Source organism: Alligator sinensis, unplaced genomic scaffold (assembly GCF_000455745.1).
Source record: "Alligator sinensis unplaced genomic scaffold, ASM45574v1 scaffold795_1, whole genome shotgun sequence".
Taxonomy (NCBI): domain Eukaryota; kingdom Metazoa; phylum Chordata; order Crocodylia; family Alligatoridae; genus Alligator; species Alligator sinensis.
This window is the reverse complement of record NW_005842758.1, coordinates 648,203-666,832: the sequence shown is the minus strand read 5'-3', so window position 1 is coordinate 666,832 and position 18,630 is coordinate 648,203. Positions and strand designations below refer to the sequence as shown.

General features: G+C 43.8%; 1 protein-coding gene across 1 annotated transcript in view; it reads right to left on the bottom strand.

Moving 5' to 3' along the window:
* DLGAP2 (DLG associated protein 2) overlaps positions 1 to 18,630 on the bottom strand; it is a gene marked incomplete at its 3' end in the record, with an annotated part of 139,939 nt that overhangs the window by 87,304 nt on the left and 34,005 nt on the right. The window contains exon 2 of the mRNA XM_025216647.1: positions 6,420 to 6,631. Coding sequence (XP_025072432.1) covers positions 6,420 to 6,631 — 212 coding nt within the window. The remainder of the gene's footprint in view (positions 1 to 6,419; positions 6,632 to 18,630) is intronic.

Sequence of the window (18,630 nt, the reverse complement as noted above, 5' to 3'; positions counted from 1 at the left end):
ATCTGGCACACATGAAGCAGGCATGCATGGGGTGAGTGGTTTCACAGAAGTATTCCCATGCACAGTATGGAGGCACTATGAGCATGCACACTGAGTCAGATTTTTAAAGGTATATAAGGACATGTCAGCATTTGAAACCACCACTAAATGCTATCTTCATCTTTAGGCAGACAAGGTTCCTTGGGTGAATTTGATATCTTTTATTAGACCAACCCAAATGGTTGGAGAATAGTTATTAAGCAAGCTTTCGGGTTCAAAAACACGGCTACAACCCAAAACCCTGCATCTTCATCTTTAAGCACCTAAATATCACCCTGAAATGGTACTGACCTGATCTTGTACGTACTTCTCACTGGGCGCGTCTACACAGATGCTTAATGGGCAGAAGACTGATTCTACTGCACATTAGTGTGGTGGGCAAAGCCCATGCTAATGTGTTAATACACAGTAGATTTAGTCTAATACACAGTAGTATCACAAACAACCCCCCATTCACCTGCGCTAATGTGCAGTAGTGCTGATTATGGCACGTTGATTATGGTACCTATCATTACAGGTACTAAATGCGCCATAATTACAGTGCATGTATGAACATGTAGACATGCCCACTCAGAACTTTCATTTGGATCAAAAGCCATTAGCGGGAGGAGATATTTTTACTAAAAATGACTTCTTACTTCTTAAAAAAGAAACAATTTCTCAATTAAAGTTTTCACTAAGTCAGATACTCTTAAAAGTTTACAGTAAAAATGCTATTTGACCTGCAACATGTTGCTAAATAAAATAACTTGTTGTAAATTATATGCATCTGTCATTTAGATTTCAAACAATGTAGAACAACAAAATACAGATGGCTTATTTTAACCAGATGAGAAAAAAGGTGAAAATCAGCTAAATTCTAAACATGTCAGCACTTCATCCCTCAGCACAGGTGGCTGATTAAATTAATTTTAGTTAGGTGCATACAGTTTTAAGCTTTGTTGAAGCTGAGCTACAAGCTAATGTTTTATTTTTCTACATTCAGGACAGGGTATGACTCCAAACAGAGTCTCCTGAAACTATTAAGCCAATATACATACATATATAGCAACTTATTAACAATGAACATTTCTTACACCACTGCAATAATTCTACATTTGTTACTGCAAGGACATTAGTGTTGAGTCAAAGACCCGAGTGCTTTTTCAGATCTCAGACCTGAGACAATGTTACACACCTGCACAGTAGGATAAGGAAGTGTATGTATTCCTTTTATTCTTTTGTGTGAGCCTTCTCCACCTGGTGGACAGGCCAGTAGCCAAGTAATACACCTGAAATCATGTACCAAAAGAAAGAATCTGTGTTGGGTAAGTTGTGCCAGTCAGAGTAAAGGAAGAACTAGGAATTAGAAGGTGGCTGTTAGTAACAAGCTGGTTCCTGGTCTGTTCCTGGCACAGTGCAACTATATATAACCCTGGCTCATAGCTTGTGGGAAATCCACAACTGAATCACAGAAAATCGGGGTGGAAAGGGACCTCAGGGCTAGGCACAGATATTACACATAAACCGGTTTAAGTGATCAGAAACTGGTTTAAACCTGTAACAGAACAGATGTTCAGTGCACACACACCAAATTTAAAATGGCTGAAACTGGTTTGAGATAAACCTTGTTGAATGTAGTATCAGACTTAATTGATTTGGCTCAAACTGGTTTATGCAATGTCTGTCCCAGACCTCTTGCTGGTTTAAGATAAATCAGAGTCCCCCAGTATCCCGGCGTGCTCTCTGGGCTGTGGGGGTGTGTGTGTTTCTACCCTACAGCAGGGCTGGCCCCTTCCATCTGCTCCCTGGCTGAGATTTGCAGGTAAAGCAGGGTCTGCTGACTTCCCCGTGCCCCCCTCCCTTTTGCCACTTGCTGCTTAAGCAGGGATCTCTTCCTCCTCTCTCCCATAGCACAGATCATAGCCAGCATGTGGTACACTAGCTGATACTGGATAAGGCTCCGGTAGAGAGTGCAGACACAGCAGGGTCTGCATGGCTTCACCCTGTCCTATCCCCCCTCCCTGTTCAAGCAGGAAATCTCCCCCTCCCTCCCATCTCCCACAGAATAGACCCCAGCCCCAGGAACCTTAGGCATGTGGTGTGCTAGCTAATGTGGAGAGGTCTCTGTGTTTCATAGTTGGTAGGGTTGGAAGGGACCTGAGCAGATCATCAAGTCCGACCCCCTGCCATGGCAGGAAAGAGTACTGGGGTCAAACGACCCCAGCAAGGTGTTTGTCTAACCTCCTCTTAAAGACCTCAGGGTAGGAGCCAGCACCACTTCTCTTGGAAGTTGGTTCCAGATCCTAGCTGCCCTGACACTTAAGTAGCGCCTCCTGATATCTAGTCTGAATCTACCCTCTGCCAGCTTGTGACCATTATTTCTAGTCACTCCTAGTAGTGCTCAGGGGAACAGGGACTCCCCCAATGCCTGCTGGTCCCCCCTGACCAGTTTGTAAATGCCCACTAGATCCCCCCTCAGCCTTCTGTGTGTGAGTCTCCAATTTTATTGGAACAGGCTGGCAGACAGAATAGGACTTTTGGAGCTAATTAACAGGTCAGCCTGGTAAGCTGTTTAAGAAGTTTGAAGTAATAGGAGAGAGGCCATTGTTTTGCTAACTGGGTGATAAAGACTGTTATCAGCCTCCCCTCTCTGCCCCCTAGCTCGTTTGCTTGCCTGTCAGTTTGCTGCAGACAGTCTGAGGAAGCAGGGAGGGAGACTGACAAGCCCTGTATCATCAACCGATGAATGCATTGCACCTCCCCGCCCCTTGCCTCAGAGTGCTAGCCCAGGGCTGGGGGCTGACAACATTCCCATGCCTTGAGCAGCCAGCAGGGAAAAGTCTGGGACCGTGCACGCAGACCTCCCTAATCAGAGGTCCCGCTGAGGCTTGGCCATGCCCTCTTCAGCTCAGCTCCCTGAAGGAGGGAAGGGAGGGCTGTTCTAGTGCTCCCTGGCTTCTCGCTTGAGCCACTGCAGGCATATGCCTGAATTTCCTCAGTCCAGAGAGAATGTCTGTCCAGTTACAAACCAGTTCAGCCTAGCCAGGTTAGACTAACCTGCAAAGATTGAATCAATTCAGGCTCAGGCTTTTTGAATGTCTGTCCCTAGCCTCAGTGCACATAAACCAGTTTGAATATGGCTTCAACTGGTTTGAGATAAACCTGGTTGAATGTAGTCTGATTTGGTTTGACCCAAATCAGACTCAACTGATTTGGGTCAAACCAGTTTATGCAATGTCTGTCCCAGACCCCTTGCTGGTTTAAGTTAAATCAAACTCCCACAGCATCCTGGTATGCTCCCCGGGCTAGGCGGGGCTCTCTGCTCCACAACAGTGCTGGCCCCTGCCCTCTTCTCCCTGGCTGCAGCTCTGGCAGAGACTTGCAGGCACAGCCAGACTTGCTGGCTTTCCTGTGCTCCTCTCCTTCCCCACCCTCTCACTACTCACTGCTTAAGAAGAGATCCTTTCCTCCTCTCTGCCACAGCATGGGCTGCAGCCAGCATGTGGTATGCTAGCTAATGCTGTTTAAGGCAGATAGGACAGTGTCCGCTTAGGGCTTTTTGGAGCTAATCAACAGCTCAGTTGGTAATGTCCCTGCATTCCTTCCTTTGGGAAAAGCTGATTAAGCAGACCTTAAATTAATGAGAGAGGCTTTGTTTTCTGATGGGGTGTTAAATGCTGATAACAGAGCCGATAAATACTCTGTTATCAAGGAGTGGGGGAACCCCTCCCTAATCACAGCATCCTGCCTGGGCCTGGCTGTGTCCCCTCAGCTCAGCGCTGTGGAAGGAGAGGTTGGGCTGCTCTGGCACCCCCCAGCTTCTAGCCTGAGCTACTGCAGGCATGTGCTGGCATTTTTTCAGTCTAGAGGGGGTGTCTGCACAGTTACAAAGTGATTTAGTTTAGCCAGGTTAAATTAACCTGCAATGATTGAATCAATTCAGACTCATGCTTTTTGAATGTCTGTCCACAGCTAAAGAGGTCATCTAGTCCAACCCTGCTCAGAGCAGGACCATTCATAAATAGATCATCCCAGCCAAGGCTTTGTCTTCCCAGGTCTTAAAAACTCCAAGGATGGAAATTCCACAACTTCACTGGATAACTTGTGCTTTGCTACCCTTCTAGCAAGAAAGTTTTTCCTAATATCTAACCTAAACTTCCCTTGTTGCCACTTGAGACCATTGCTCCTTGTTCTCTCATCTGTCACCACTGAGAACAGTCTTAGCTCCATCCTTTTTGTGACTACATTTCATGTAGTTGAAAGCTGCTATTAAATCCTCTCTCAGTCTTTTCTCCAGACTAAATGAGCCCCTCTGCTTGTCCTTAGAAGTTAAGTGTCCCAGCCCCCTAAATATTTTTGTTGCCCTCTGCTGGACTCTTTCTAATTTGTCCACATCCTTTCTATAGTGGGAGGGGCAAAAACTGGACACAGTACTCCAGATGTGATCTCACCAGTGCTGAATAGAGGGGAAGAATCACTTCTTTAGATCTGCTAGCAACAATCCTACCAATGCAGTCCAGTATGCCATTAGCCTTCTTTGCAACAAGAGCACACTGTTGGCTCATACAGTAAAAGCTTTGTTATTCAGCACCCATGGGGAATGGAGGGTGCAGGATAACAAAATATGCCAAATAACTGAGCAGCCCGAAAAGGCGTCTTTGCTGAGGGTTCATTCCATCCCATTTCCCAGGTCCTTGATGAAGATATTGAACAAGACTGGCCCCAGGATCGACTCCTGGGGCACTCCACTTGATACCAGCTGCCAACTAGACATCAAACCATTGATTACTAGAATCTTTAATTTTTAATTGAATCTTTAATAATATTCCATGTTGTTGTTAGGGACCTCCTCCTTCCCCAGTTTGATTTCAATGGTGACACTGCCACAGAATTCTGGGGAATAGCGAACAGGCTCAGGTGACAGCTGTAGCACTAGAACAGCAGTCTGCTTTAAATATTTATGGTTTTTAAAGGATATATTGCAAGCGGATACAGTTTTGGTGCATATCAGCTGCTGATTCTAGGAGTAGCAAGTTACGGAGGTTTAGTTTCCACATACAGTAGGATAAGAAATTGCACACAGGCAATCATTACATCGCATGTAATGCATGTTATACAGCCACCCCTTTTAACTTGCAGTAACTTGTTTGTATACCTATGGCCCCTATCAGTTTGTGTCGACATGCAAAAGTTAACAGTGTTTCCTCCCTACTGATGGATCACTGTCTTTGGATTTCCCTCTTAATTCATACAAAAATGAGCTTTCGTCAGAGCTGGGCTGAAGAACAGTTCCTTCATATCTAATGGCGATTGTGTTGAAAGGATGTCCCTGATTCTGGCCTCTGTGTTACCTTCCCATTTAAATTCATATCAAGTAAACATAGGCAATAAGGCACTCACATACTAATCATACAAAATAATATTGATGTTTCTAATTTTCCATAAACATTGCTAAAGGTATTTTTCTTTTAATTGGTTAATTACAGAGCTCAATTTAGTGAAGTCCAACAGATTTTACTTCTGCTGTTTTTCTGGTTCTATCCCCAAGTATTATCCACAACATAGCTAGTAGCAAACTATCAGAAAAATAATTTTTGTGCATTTCTCTCAAAGTCTGACTGCCAATTTTCTAATCTGTGGGCAATACCAAGTTACATGCATAGAAGTTGAGAGCAGAAAATTTAACTCTCAGATATACTTTTTTCCTTTAAAGATACTTTAAAAGAAAAGCAAAGTAAATTACAAGTCTAATAGAATTGTAAAGTTATGTAAATATGTAAATACATATTTATACATTTTAAATATGCATTATTTTATGGACCACGCTGGAACCACTATTTATGCTAAAACATATATTTACAATGTTAAATGAGTATGATACAGTGTAATCGATGTGCAGGAAAGCATCTTGTAGCTAACAGAATATGACAGGTGTCTTGTATATGATACTTCTATATATAGACATATGCATTTTTTGTGTAGTGTCATTCCTCTGTCATAGAAAATGGTGTTGTAATCACTTTAAAATACCTAAATGAGGGATGACAACAAAAATAATTAATCTTTAAAATACGTATCTCTATCACCAGTGATATTTGAATTTTTAGTTTCCAATTCAAAGACTGATATATTTTCTTAATAAAAAAGTGAACTCTTCTAAAAATAACAGATTCATTATACTGATGGAGGAAGAAAGCAATTTTTCATCCATTAGCCATTAGTATCTCTACAGCTCATTTAGAATGAAATGGCAAGAGTATTTCCAAATCTACTTTTTAATTACAGTTTTGCATTTTGTCTGTAGATATTGGTTGGTTTGGAGAGGATGCAAAAGAAAAAAACAACCTGAGTCACTGTAGCTTTTAGAAACATAATCTATAAGGTTCAATGAATCTTACTTTTGGTGATCTCCAAGTGGCCTCTGTCCAATGGATTTTAATAATGACTCTGGCCTGGCTGCTACCTTTGGTGATGTCTTAGGGCTAGTGTCAGAATCTCCACTTTCTTCATCTCCCATGGCTTTTATGTAGCTTCCACTTCTCATTCTCCTGCAGGGGATCTCCTCATCTTTACCACCAGTGGGGTATCCTCCCCATTCATCTTGAGGCACCTGGTACAGTACATCACAACATGTACAACATATGAATGAATTCTGTCATATTTTAAAATACTTTCCTTTGATTTTTCTCACATTACAGAAATAAGTCATTTATGTTTTTTCCCTAAGGCACAAGTCTATTTGGAAATATTTATAAAAGTTCCTAGTAAATGAATCTTAATTCCATTTTTAATTAAAGTACTGAAGAGCCCAGGATGCACTGGCCACATCCAGACAAATGTGACTGTGTGGTATGTGGTGCCACAAACACATTGGCAGTGCCACATACTGCATCTTTCGATGTTCTCTGTACTGCAAGGGAGCACTGCCCGTGATGCGCTGCTCTGATTTTTTTTGGTGGGATATCCAGGGGTCAAAAAAACCTGTGGAAAAAAAAAAGGTGGAGCAGCACGCACACAGGCTTTTTTGTACTCAAAAGCAGGGCCAGGCTGCCCGGTGCTGCACTGTGGCTGCTGGCCAGGCTCTGCATGGCAGAATCATCATTTTTGCAGCCCTAGAAGGTCTCCAGGACCCCATCTAAGGCTACTGGGGCCAGCACAGTGCTGGTCCCAGCCTCCCCTACCCCACCCAGGGTAATCTGCTATGCGCCAAAGCGCGCATGGCATGGGCAGTCCACGGAGACAACTAGCAGTGGGGCAAGGTGCGCCACTGCTACTTGCCCCCGGGGAAACCAATGTCCATGCTCATCTGGATGTGCCCACTGAGGGTCAATCACTTTTGAATATTTTATCAGTTATTCTCATATTGGGCTTTTGGAAATAAACCATTAAAATAATAAAATATACTAGATGTAAATTATGGAAAGCTGTATTTTTTATACAAATTGACAGAACTGAGCCAGAACTAATGCCACCTGTAACTCAAATTCTTGTAAAACAGGTAAAAATTATGCAAATTTTCAGAATTTTTTTTTAAGTATAAGAAAGAATGTATGGAGACTGTAATATATCCTCATCATGTCTATCCAAGAATGTACTCAAATAACTTTTAATACATAGAATTCAGGCAGTTTTACAACTGTTTATATTTAGTTATTAGACAATTCATACCTAGCAGATCCATAATCATTGGTACACAACACAAAGTTCTCTGGTAATTCAGTGAGACAACATCTCTACCTAAAGCAACTTGGGATTTGAAGCAGAGACACTTTCAACTCAAGATTATATGCAGGGAAACCTGTATAAAACATAAACCCTATCCTTTATTCTAGCTATGTTACAAATTATTTCTTTGTGCTTCAGCCATCTGGCCTCATTCCAGCTAAACACTTGAAGGTACTTTTGGCTTGAAGCAGGTAGGCAGTGCCATTGAAGACAGTTAATATGTATCACATGGTTAAAGCCTAGATACTTTGCTTTATAAGAACCAGAACTCAGAATCTTGGAGCATCAAGTGCTTTATCAGCATAATGACTTCACATATAATATAGACTAATTAAAATGTTCACAAATATCCTATAAAGCAGAATGATGAAGGACACATAATGGAGATTACAAAGTTGAAAGGTCTAGTCAAGATTCTCATCCTGAATACATTTAAGCTTGATACAAAGGGACAAAGGGTGTGTCCCGACATTCAGGGAGGGTAGGGGGATGTAAGATCAATCTAAGGCCACCCAATCTAAGGTAAATTGGGATGGGGGACCTAGCAGGGGGGGGGGCAGACTTGGGTGGGATCTGAGGCAATGAGGCTGTGAGGCAGGGCGGGTACTGGGGGGGAAGGCAAGGTTTGCAGGGGGATTACAGGGGGCAAGCAGAGTCTGTGAGGATGACTGGGCAGGGGCCTGGTGGAATCCAAGAGGCTTACAGGGTCCATGGGGGGAGAGTAGCTGTCCCTCACCCCCTAGGACCAGGGGTTATTTTTAGACCCGGACCTCTCCCACCCCCAGACAAACAACGCCCCCCATCCCATGCAAACTAACTCCCTCATCCTGCCCACCCCACCACCCCAATTTACTTGCCTGGCACTGATGAGTTTGGTGAGCTTGAAGGAGGCCTGGCTGATCCATGGGGAGGGAGGTTGTCTATCTGGGGGTGGAGCTAAGGGCAGGGTGGCTAAAAATAGTTTGGTTCCAGGGAGGAGGAAGGGAAAGGGCAGGGCTGGGGCTGGGGCTAGTGGCTAGGCTTTCTCAGACCTGAGACTGCACTGGAAACTGTACAGAAGTTCAGGACAGATAGATCAGTCTAAAAATGGCCAATCCAATCAAAATTGACTATACCTCAGAGGTAGGGATAACTTAGATTGGATCGGCCTTTTTTAGATTGATCTAACTATTCTGAACTTTTGTACAGTTCACACTTAGATTGACCTAACTTGTGTAAGGTCCACAGCTGGGCAAACTAGGTTAGATTGGGTGGTCATTTTTAATGTGCTCTAACCTCCCTGAACATCTATATGCGCCCAAGGAGTCTAGTAAACTCAACAGACCCACCCACAATAGGCTTTTCTTCTGCTGCGTAAAGTCAGTAACATATCTAGCTATCAACTGCTTCTCATCCAAAAATGCACTCATTGCCAACTCTGTCAGTGTGTACAGGATTTATGCTATGCACTCCATCCAAAGAGGGTCCAGGTAGAAGGGAAATGCAAAGGGAAAAGCTTCACAAAACAGAAGCAAAGGGAGATAAGAAGTATGGAGATGCTGGACTAAAGGAAGCAGGGAGTTAGGGTAAACATAGGGCCATCCTGAGAGAAAGGACGAGTCAGAAAAGAAAACACGTTGAAAGACAGATAAATTATTTTAGAGGGAAATATGTTCTTAGATATTTTAAAAGCCTAAAACAAATAGAAGTGGAAACACAAGCACTGAAAGAAAGGAAAGAAAAGATACAGTTCTGAAAAAGGAGAAAATAAAGTGCCAAAGAGAAAAACCTTCATGCTATTCTGATTTGGATTTGGAGTATAGGTTGAAAGGGAAAGGTGGTAATTTTTTCTAGGGCTTGAGACCTCTAGAAGTAAGAAATCATTTTTTTTTCTTTCAGAACCACACGTTTAAGGAAGTTCTCCATGAGAAAGGATTTCTGAGATTCTCTGACACCTAAAAAATATCTGCATGCAGTGTGAGTTGTAACAGATGGAGATCCTTAACATGAGAAAAATAAACGCTCTTTTTAAAATTTTATCACATATAACTAGACGTACTCTTGCCTGCCAAATTCTGAATGACAGAGTTACACTGCTAGGGATCAGGCTATTGCATTAGGACAAACTTGCTGATATCATGCAAATGTATTCATACTTTTTATTTTGTCTGTAGTGCTTGGATTCTAGTATGGCCTTGAACAAGGTCCAAATAATGAAAAAAATATTCTGGCTATTTTTATACAATGGGTACTCCAATACTTTATTTCTCTGTTTCCTTTATCAGGGGCCAAATTTGTTTTTCATGCTAAACAATTTTGCAATTTAATAACTTTATCTGTGCTTTATTTTAGCTCAAAAATAAGTTTAAAAGGTTTGAGCAAAATCAGTTCAGCCATTTTTCAGTTTCCTTTCCCTGTCCATTCTGATGTGAAATTGTGTTTAAATAACTAAAAGCTAAACTGGTTAAAACATGCTTAGTTTGAGCTTCTCACTTGTGACTCAAAGCCTTCGCTGTAAAGTTATGAATGTTTAAATTTTGCATTTTTATAGTAAAGCCAGAAAGTTAAAGCTTAACACAGTGGTAAACAGCTCTTCTTGACAAAACTTTCAACACAGCCACGTAATGTATCCTTCTTTGGCTAATTAGATATTTATAGTTTCCCTTCTAATATAGGTTACTCTGGTTAGACTGCTGAACTCACAAAAAGGATGAAAAAGGGAAAGACTGAAATCATACTTGAAATGTAACCTGAAGAGCACTCAAGTAAACTAAAAGCTCTTCTGCTTTTTTTTATATGAGCATCTGGCAACCAAAAAACAAGATGACTGAAGGAAACTGATCTGCAATCTAGTTCTCAAAAAACCTGGAAGACCCATGAGCCATTAGAAGGAAAAAGAAGCCACCCACCCTTTTGCAAATAGCAAATCATAGTATGGGTTTCTGAAATTTTGGTAGACTGCCTTGTAATATAAATACAAGAGGAAAGGATTTCCTAGAGTGATATCTTTTACTGGACCAACTAGGCAGTTGGGATATAGCTAGACAAGCTTTCAGTTGCAACACATGCTTCTTCAGGTCTGAGCAGAATGAGCCAGGCACAAGGAAAAACAGTTTCAGTGGGATTACAGATTTACGCCCAGGATTCCAGGTGCACTGAAATAAATGGAATCTTTTTGCTGACTTCAAAAAGACAGTGGAAAGACACCATGCCTTCACGATTTAAAAACAGAGCAGAATTCAATTTCAATTTTAGTTCAAGTTCAGGATTCACTTTAGGTCTTGATGCAGTCACAAGAGACTGAATACCTGAAAAAGTCTTCAGAATTCAGTTAACCTCAGCTGGCAAAAGGGACAGAATAACAGCACAGAAAAGCCCATTATACTCCACAAAAGTTTTTCTCTTTTTCTAGGATTTTAGAATACTAACCACATTCTGTTATGGATTTTATAAGGTGTATTAAATGTTTGTACTGCAAAACATGGAAGTGGCCTTACAGCTTGCAAAAATTCCTTTTACAATAGTTACCAGTCCCTGAAATTCCCATCTGCAGGGTTTGCAGCTGCTAATTGGGAATAATTACCCTAATTACCTACTTGCATATAGTGATGAGCGCTGATATTTATAATTTCTGAAAAAGCTTTCTTCCTGTTCTAGATGTTAACATAAATCCTTGTATCTGCAGTTTTTATACACAAAGGAATTAACTGCATATTACCACATGAATTTTCCTTCGAAAGAACAATGAGCTGGCAAGGTCTAGATCTTTTCATTTAATTTGTCATCTGTTGCTGATTTGGTTATAACAACTATGGAAAATGATAAGTTTTTAACAAATTCTGTGCCCTACTGCTGTGGTGGGAAGAAGAAAGGGAGTTGGAGGAGTGCTGGGTTAACAGCTCTATCGCTTTAATCACTTAGAGTTGGATTCAGTAAAAGGAGGTAGGTGACTAAAATTTAACTTAGTAACTTTTAGGCTCCTGGTCCCTGGAATAGAATCCAGAACTCTGTCTGAACAAGCATTTTATACAATGGGATTAAAATAGCCAGTACTCTCTGGCAGGCAGCCTTGATTCAACCAAATAAGAAATTGTGAGGACAGCTGTATGCTTGAAATCCTGCTCCTTTGTGGACCTAGCCCTTCCCAGGCTATAGAAAGGCACCTGTATCTGTAGAGGACCTACTGCCCAGAATTGGCTGAAGGTAGGTGCTTACAACCATCCTTTCAAAGAATTAAGCAGGGTTCACTCTTTGTTGTCAAAACATGGCTGCCAGAGGGGTCACGGTAGCCCCTTTTTATAACTCTCAGTGGTTACAGAATTCACTTGGGGAGTGTGAGACTAAGGTTAGTTTCATGTGGTATTCGAGGTGGAAGTATTCTCTTCCCCTCCTTCTGAAACCATTCTATTTTTCATGGACTAATAAAAGATTCACAAGGTAAGAGAGCAAAAGCAAGGAGCAGCATGACCTATGGTTGGGACACTCACCTGGGAAGAGAAAGAACTTACTTCTGGTCCCTGTTCCCAGAGCTGTTTATGCATTTTACATCAAGCAGTTGTTGGCTAAAATGCATACAAGTTCTGGAAATTAAGGACACCTCCTCCTCTTCCTTCAGGTCAGGGCAAATTTAAAATTTTTCTGCCCAGTAGGTCAGTTTTAATAGGAGAGGTGAGAAATGCCCTGTCCCGAGCCTTCCCTAAACTGAGGTGATTAGGGCATTCTCTAGGACATGGGGGATTTGGGTATAAACAAACTCAGGCTAAACAACTGAGAAACTCTTCTTAGGTGAATGTGCTAGCTGCTAGCCTATTATATAAAAGATGTGCAGAGATGATAACACCACTTTCTCAAGCAGCTGTTTTACAAGAAAACAGTGACTGTAATGCCTTTTGTGAATTATCCTCTCGTATGTTAGGCATGCTCCAAGAACACCTATCAGATCTGGCCCCTCAGTGGACTTAGACACAGTGGATGCTTAGTTCTGGATTGGGTTTAGGAATCACACAAATCAATCACTGCTTGCTCTGTACCAGTTATGGGCATCTGCTGCAGCAGAATTCTAGCTGTCCAGAAAATTTGAAACTTAAACCTAGAAATGCCAAGGGACCTTAGGCTACTCTTGTTTGGGACTTTGGCTACTAAATGCTATATAAGTCTTGCTCTGGGTACCAAAAACTTTTTTTTTCAATTAAATAACCTCATTTTATTGAACAAGAGTTCTCCTCTGGGGACTCTATATTAGATTTAGAACTTTCAAAATATATAAAAACTATAATCACCAGCTGAAGCTTTTTGAAAATCTAAGGGTAAAGTTAGGGTCACATTTAGACTAGGGGTGAGCAAAATATGGCCCATGAGCCAATTTCAGCCTGCCAGGCAATTCCATTTGGCCCGTGGGTGCCCATCAATTAATTGTACCTCACCCAGACCTCATGCCTTGTTCCCACCCTTGTGGGCGGAAGAGCCCAGCCCAGCCAGCACACAACTTGTGGGCAGGGCGGCTGCTGCTACTGCTGCAGCTGCTGGGGAACCTGCTCATCTTCCCTGGCATCCTGCATACTCCAGGAACCAGGTAGGGAAGTGGTGGGGGAAGGGGGAGCTGCAGGTGGGCAGGAGGGCAGAGGATGGGGCTGGGGCTGGTGGCAGCACGGAGTCCATGTCCCGGGGAATGGCAGGAGCATGGGTAGGCATGCCTTTGCTGGCTTATATATATATAGCCTGGGTCTCATACACAGTTCTCTGACCCTTCAGAAGCAAGAAGGTTTTCTAACACAACAAGGTCAACAGATGCACATAGCCTTGGAAAGTGGGGGCATGTAGCACACTGTTCCATAACATGAGATAAGGTGGTACCAGCTCACAAGGCCCCAGAGTTGGGGGCTGGAGTTTTCCAGTTTTGGGGGAACAGACCAAATCAGAAGGACACCGGTAAAGCCCCAAATTAGGATGTGGGCATGTGATAGGCTTATGAAAGTGGGACTTCGGCTGACAACACAGAATGTGGACAGTATGACAAACACAGAGAGACCAATTAGTGATAGCCATGGATGAAGAGTCATCAGAAGGAAAGAAGAATACAAAAGCAAAGACTTCAAAGTAACAAAGGGTCCCACCCCATCCTCTTCTTCCTTCCTATAAGGGTCTCTGACAGGGGTCCCTGTTCCTAGGAGGGGTCCCCAACCCCACCATGGACAGAGCCCATGGGTGTGGGGATGGGCTGGGGCATCCCACCTCCAGGCTGGTGATATGGTGACATCTCACACCTAAGAGAGAGTATCAGAGTGAAGTCTGAGTCCTGGCCAGAAGTTTCTTGACTCTGATGACAGCCCTAGAATTGGTAGCTATAGAACTGCTTCATTGTTTGTATTATTTCTTTTCTGTTATCACTGTGTATCAATAACATTGCCTATTATTGAGTGGAAAGCTCGTGGTCAGTCTGAGGGTGGGTTTGCCCCTCTGGAACAAGGCACATGGGTTCTAAATCCAGAGCCAACAGGTATGGGTGTGAAGGAGGGTGGGGGAGTGTGCCCCCCTCCCCCAGCCACAGCCACAGCCCCTCACAAGTCCCACCCCCCCCACACACACACCCTCACACAAAATATACAGGAGTAAGACTTTATTTTGAGTTATTATGCAATCACCTCTATATACAGTACGCAAACACAAACCATGACAAAAATATTTTTTGCAATAAAATCAACATAGTAGACTTTTAGTATATGATTCAGTTTTATTCTTGTTCCAAGATGGCAACCCTCTCCCAAAAGGAGTACTTCTGAGGGGCAAAGGAAACAACTTCTGGTGGCAAAGGTCAGGGGTTAGGGGCAGGACTTCAAATCCCAAGATAGTGACTAGGGGGCAGGGCGCCTGTCAAGGAGCAGGTCTACCCTTGCAGCCCTTGACAGTTCATCAAAACTCATTAAGTGGGCCTTCAGCTGAAATACTTGTCCACTCCTGACTTAGACCATACTAAATGCACTTAAAATATGAGCATCCACACATGGAAGCTCATTAGCTTGTGCTAAATTTGTGCTGAGTACCCTCTGAGCATCTCAAAGTTACATTACTTCAGGTGAGGGTTAATTCTGTCCCATGCTACCTAGCTCATGTCAGGATAACTTCAATCTGCTCTATGGAGATAAAATACACAGTCTGAAATACTCCAGCTCCCAGAATGCATCATTCCCATCACGCCCCCTGACAGCCCAAACAGGAATAGATCACAGGTGTCTTGGCTCCTAATGATACCCCTGCTCACCAGCCCCCTAGTTGCAAGTCATAGCTGTGTACACAAGAAACAGTATGAACCCTTAACGCAGGGGTGGACAATTATTTCAGCTGGAGGGCTGTTTAATGAGATTTGGTAAGCTGGCAAGGGTCCCAGTGGAAGTCCCACTCCTTGATTGGTGTCCCACCTACTGGTTGCCATCTTGGGACCAGAAGCCCCACCCTCTACCCCCTGACCTTTGCCACTGCAAGTCCCTTCCCTTGCCCCTGAAAGTGCTCCTTTGGGAGGGCAGGATTGCCATCCTGGAACCAAGAAAAAACCCCAAATCATAGGCTAAAAGTCAAACATCTACTATAATATATTTTAGTTTTATTTCAAAAAGTATATTTGCCCTGATTTATGTGTATTTGCATAGTGTATATAGAGGTGATAGCATAATAGTTCAAAAATAAAGTCTTACTCTTGTATATTGTGTAGAAGCTGTGCCTGTGGTAGGGTGAGTCTGTGGGTGGGTATGGGGTGTGTGGGGGGTATACATGGTTGAGGTGTGTGTGAGGTTTGTGGGATATGTGTGTGTAGGTGTGAAGTGTGGCAGGGGTGTGTGTGTGTATATGGTAGGGTGTGTATGTGGGTTGTGTCAGGGTTTGTAAGGAGGTACATGGCTACATGTGGGAGGATGTGGGGGATGTAGGTATGTTGGGGGTGTAGGTGAGTGTATATGTGGTGTGGGCTGTAGGGGGATGTGTGGGGTTGTGGGATGTGAGGGAGGGTGGGGACCATGGGGACCACCCCACATGCCCTCCCATGGCACATAACCCCTGCTGCTGGCAGCAGCAGCAGGTGGTGGGTCCTTGGGGTGCTTGTGGCCCACGCAGGTGCAGCTACCCAATGGCATGCAGCTTTAGCCAGTTCCGGCAGTTGCAGGTGGTAGCAAGGAGTGAAGCCAGGCCAGCTCACCTCTGTTGCTCAGGGCTCATGTGCAGCTCCCAGGATTCATGCACCACCAGGGGGAAGCCCCGTGCAATGGAGCTTGCTGCTTTCCCTGTTCCCTGCTTCCACATGTAGTTCCCAGGGCTCTGCCGGGAACCAGGAAATGGGGAGGCCAGCCAGCTTCATCATGCAGGGCTTCCCCCTTGTGGTGCACAAGTACTGGGAAATGCACATTAACCATGAACAACAGAGGCGGGTTGGCCTGGCTCTCCCCCTTACCACCATGTGCAGCTCCCAGAAATGGCTGGAGCCACGCGCCGCCAGGCAGCGGCGACTGCGTAGGCCATGAGCTCCTAGAGGACCCGCTGACTGCTGCTGCTGCTGGCAGCAGGGGTTGTGCACCATGCAGGAGAATTAGGCATTCCCATACTCCCTCACACCTCCTCGCACCCCACACAACCACACCCTGCCCACCCAAACTCCACATTCCCACTGCCCCACTGGGCATAGGCCCCAGGTTCCACACTCCCACTAGCCCCACGCTCCCACCCAGCTGTGGGCATGAGGAAGAGCCACTGGAGGCCAGAGAAACTGAGCAGGTCCCCCAGTGCTGCAGTAGTGGTAGCAGTGGCCCTACCTGGAAGCTGTGCATGCTGGCCAGGGTTGGGTTGAGGCCTTTCAACGCACTAGGATGGGAGTGAAGCGCACAGGCTGGGTAGGGTACAATTAATTGATGGTCACCCATGGGCTGGATGAAAATTTCCAGGCAAGCTGGATCCAGCCCATGGGCCATATTTTGGCCACCCCTGCCATAATGTTTGATTGCTCAAAGCATGCTCTAACTTTAACACTGCTTAACAGTCCACAGATTTAGTGTGGTCTACGTGTAACATGTAATTTCACCTGACTATAAAGCCTCTCTAAGCAGGGGCAGATTAATAAATGGGCCCATAGAGCCTAGGCCCAGAGTTCACTGAAACTGAGGGCCCCACCAATTTTGAAGCTTGCATCACTGCTGTTTTTCTGTAGGAGCAAACAGTTATTGCAGCACATTTTTGGTTCCTAGTGGACCTTGATATCATTCACCGTAGATAGTGAGGTCCAATGCCAGACCAATCTTGTGCTTTTCTGGCCTAAGAATTCTTAATCCACCCCATTTCTGTGCCTCTGTTTCTCTAGGTTAATGTGAATATTACCTACCTCATAGAAAGCTATGAAGTTGAATGTGTAAAAGTAAAATGCTCTGGAAGTTTCAGATGAATGGTGCTACAAAAGTGAAAATATCATCAAAACCTTATTAATATAAATCTACATTCTTATTATCATCTTATTATTCATCATTGATTTAGGCTGAGAACATGAAGAAGAAAAAGATTTGAAGTGCCATATAATGGATCTGACTCACAAGCACCATGTTTTTCATGGGTACAGGAAATTAAAAACTGAAAATGTCTTGACATGAAGAGTGATGTTACCTGCAGTATGTTATTTGCTCAGTATTATTGCCTTAGGCCACTTAAGGCTGGGGATCAATGATTTATAAACCCAATCAAGAATGATCCAAACACACAGGTGAAGGCCAAAAACTTTAATCTCAGTGAGAGTTCATGCCCAATCCAGGGTTTTTTTCCAAGGGATCCCCTTGGAAAAAGCATTGTGCTCAGAGTCACCAATTGGGGAAAAAAAATGAAGAAAATCTTAAGAAAACTGAAGAAAATTGAAGAAAATGTTGAGAATGGTAAAAATGTCCTTGCAGTCATAAAGGGAATCTTCCCGATATTGTAAAATAACCCATTTTTCTACATATTTGAATAACTCTCCCTGTTTGTTTAGAGAGTACTTATGGACATTTTTTTTCACAGAGTAGGGAAAATCTTCCAGAATAGTTGTTCACTACAGATGCTACACTAATGGCAGTAGCCCAGACTCTGATGCTGACCATGGTGAATTATATAATATAGATATTTGGCCATTTTTTAAAACTACTGTCCTAGCAAGGTAATTTTTGGTCTGCTGGGTGTCACAACCCAAGGGTGTGATTTGGTGTGTGTGAGCTTCGGCACTGTTAAATTATTTCCCGCCACGAGGAGCTTTCTTTGCAAGGTGCATTTCTCAGTTGCAAAGAGAAAACCCCAGTGCAAAGAAGTTCCCGCCACCCGCATGCAAATTTGTGTCCCACTATTGGCCAGTTCTAAATTATTCCCATGTGGTGGCTAGTGATTGGCTTGCTAGCCGTATAAGAGGCTTGAGCGGTTTCCGCCCAAGTTGGAGAACTCCAAGGAGAACCCCGCAAGGGAGGACTCCACAACCATCTGGAGGAGGAGGACTTCACGTTTCGTGAAGAACTCTAAGCGCTGCGGAGCCTAACGGGCCCAGCGTGTACCTTAAGAAGGCTATAGGGGTCTGATCAACCTCTGGCCTCGCCCCGTCGCCGAGCGATCCCTCGGGGAACCCCTTCCCTGTGCGCAAGTTCCACGGAGCCTAGCAAACTTCGTGTGAGTGTATCCAGAGCTCTTCTCCGAGTTGTTTTCTTCGGTTGACACGACGGGCTCGCGTTTTTAGAGCCTTCAGCCGGATTGGGCTAGAGTTCGTGAGTTTAGAACTCTTGTCCGCTTTTCTTCTTTCCTGTCTGTAACTGCAACTCAAGCAAGTTTTCCTGCCTGCACCGCGACCATCTATGGTGTAAGTAAAATAATCTTTAATCAACCGCTACGCGTCCGTGCCTAATTCTAGTCCGCCGGCCTGCA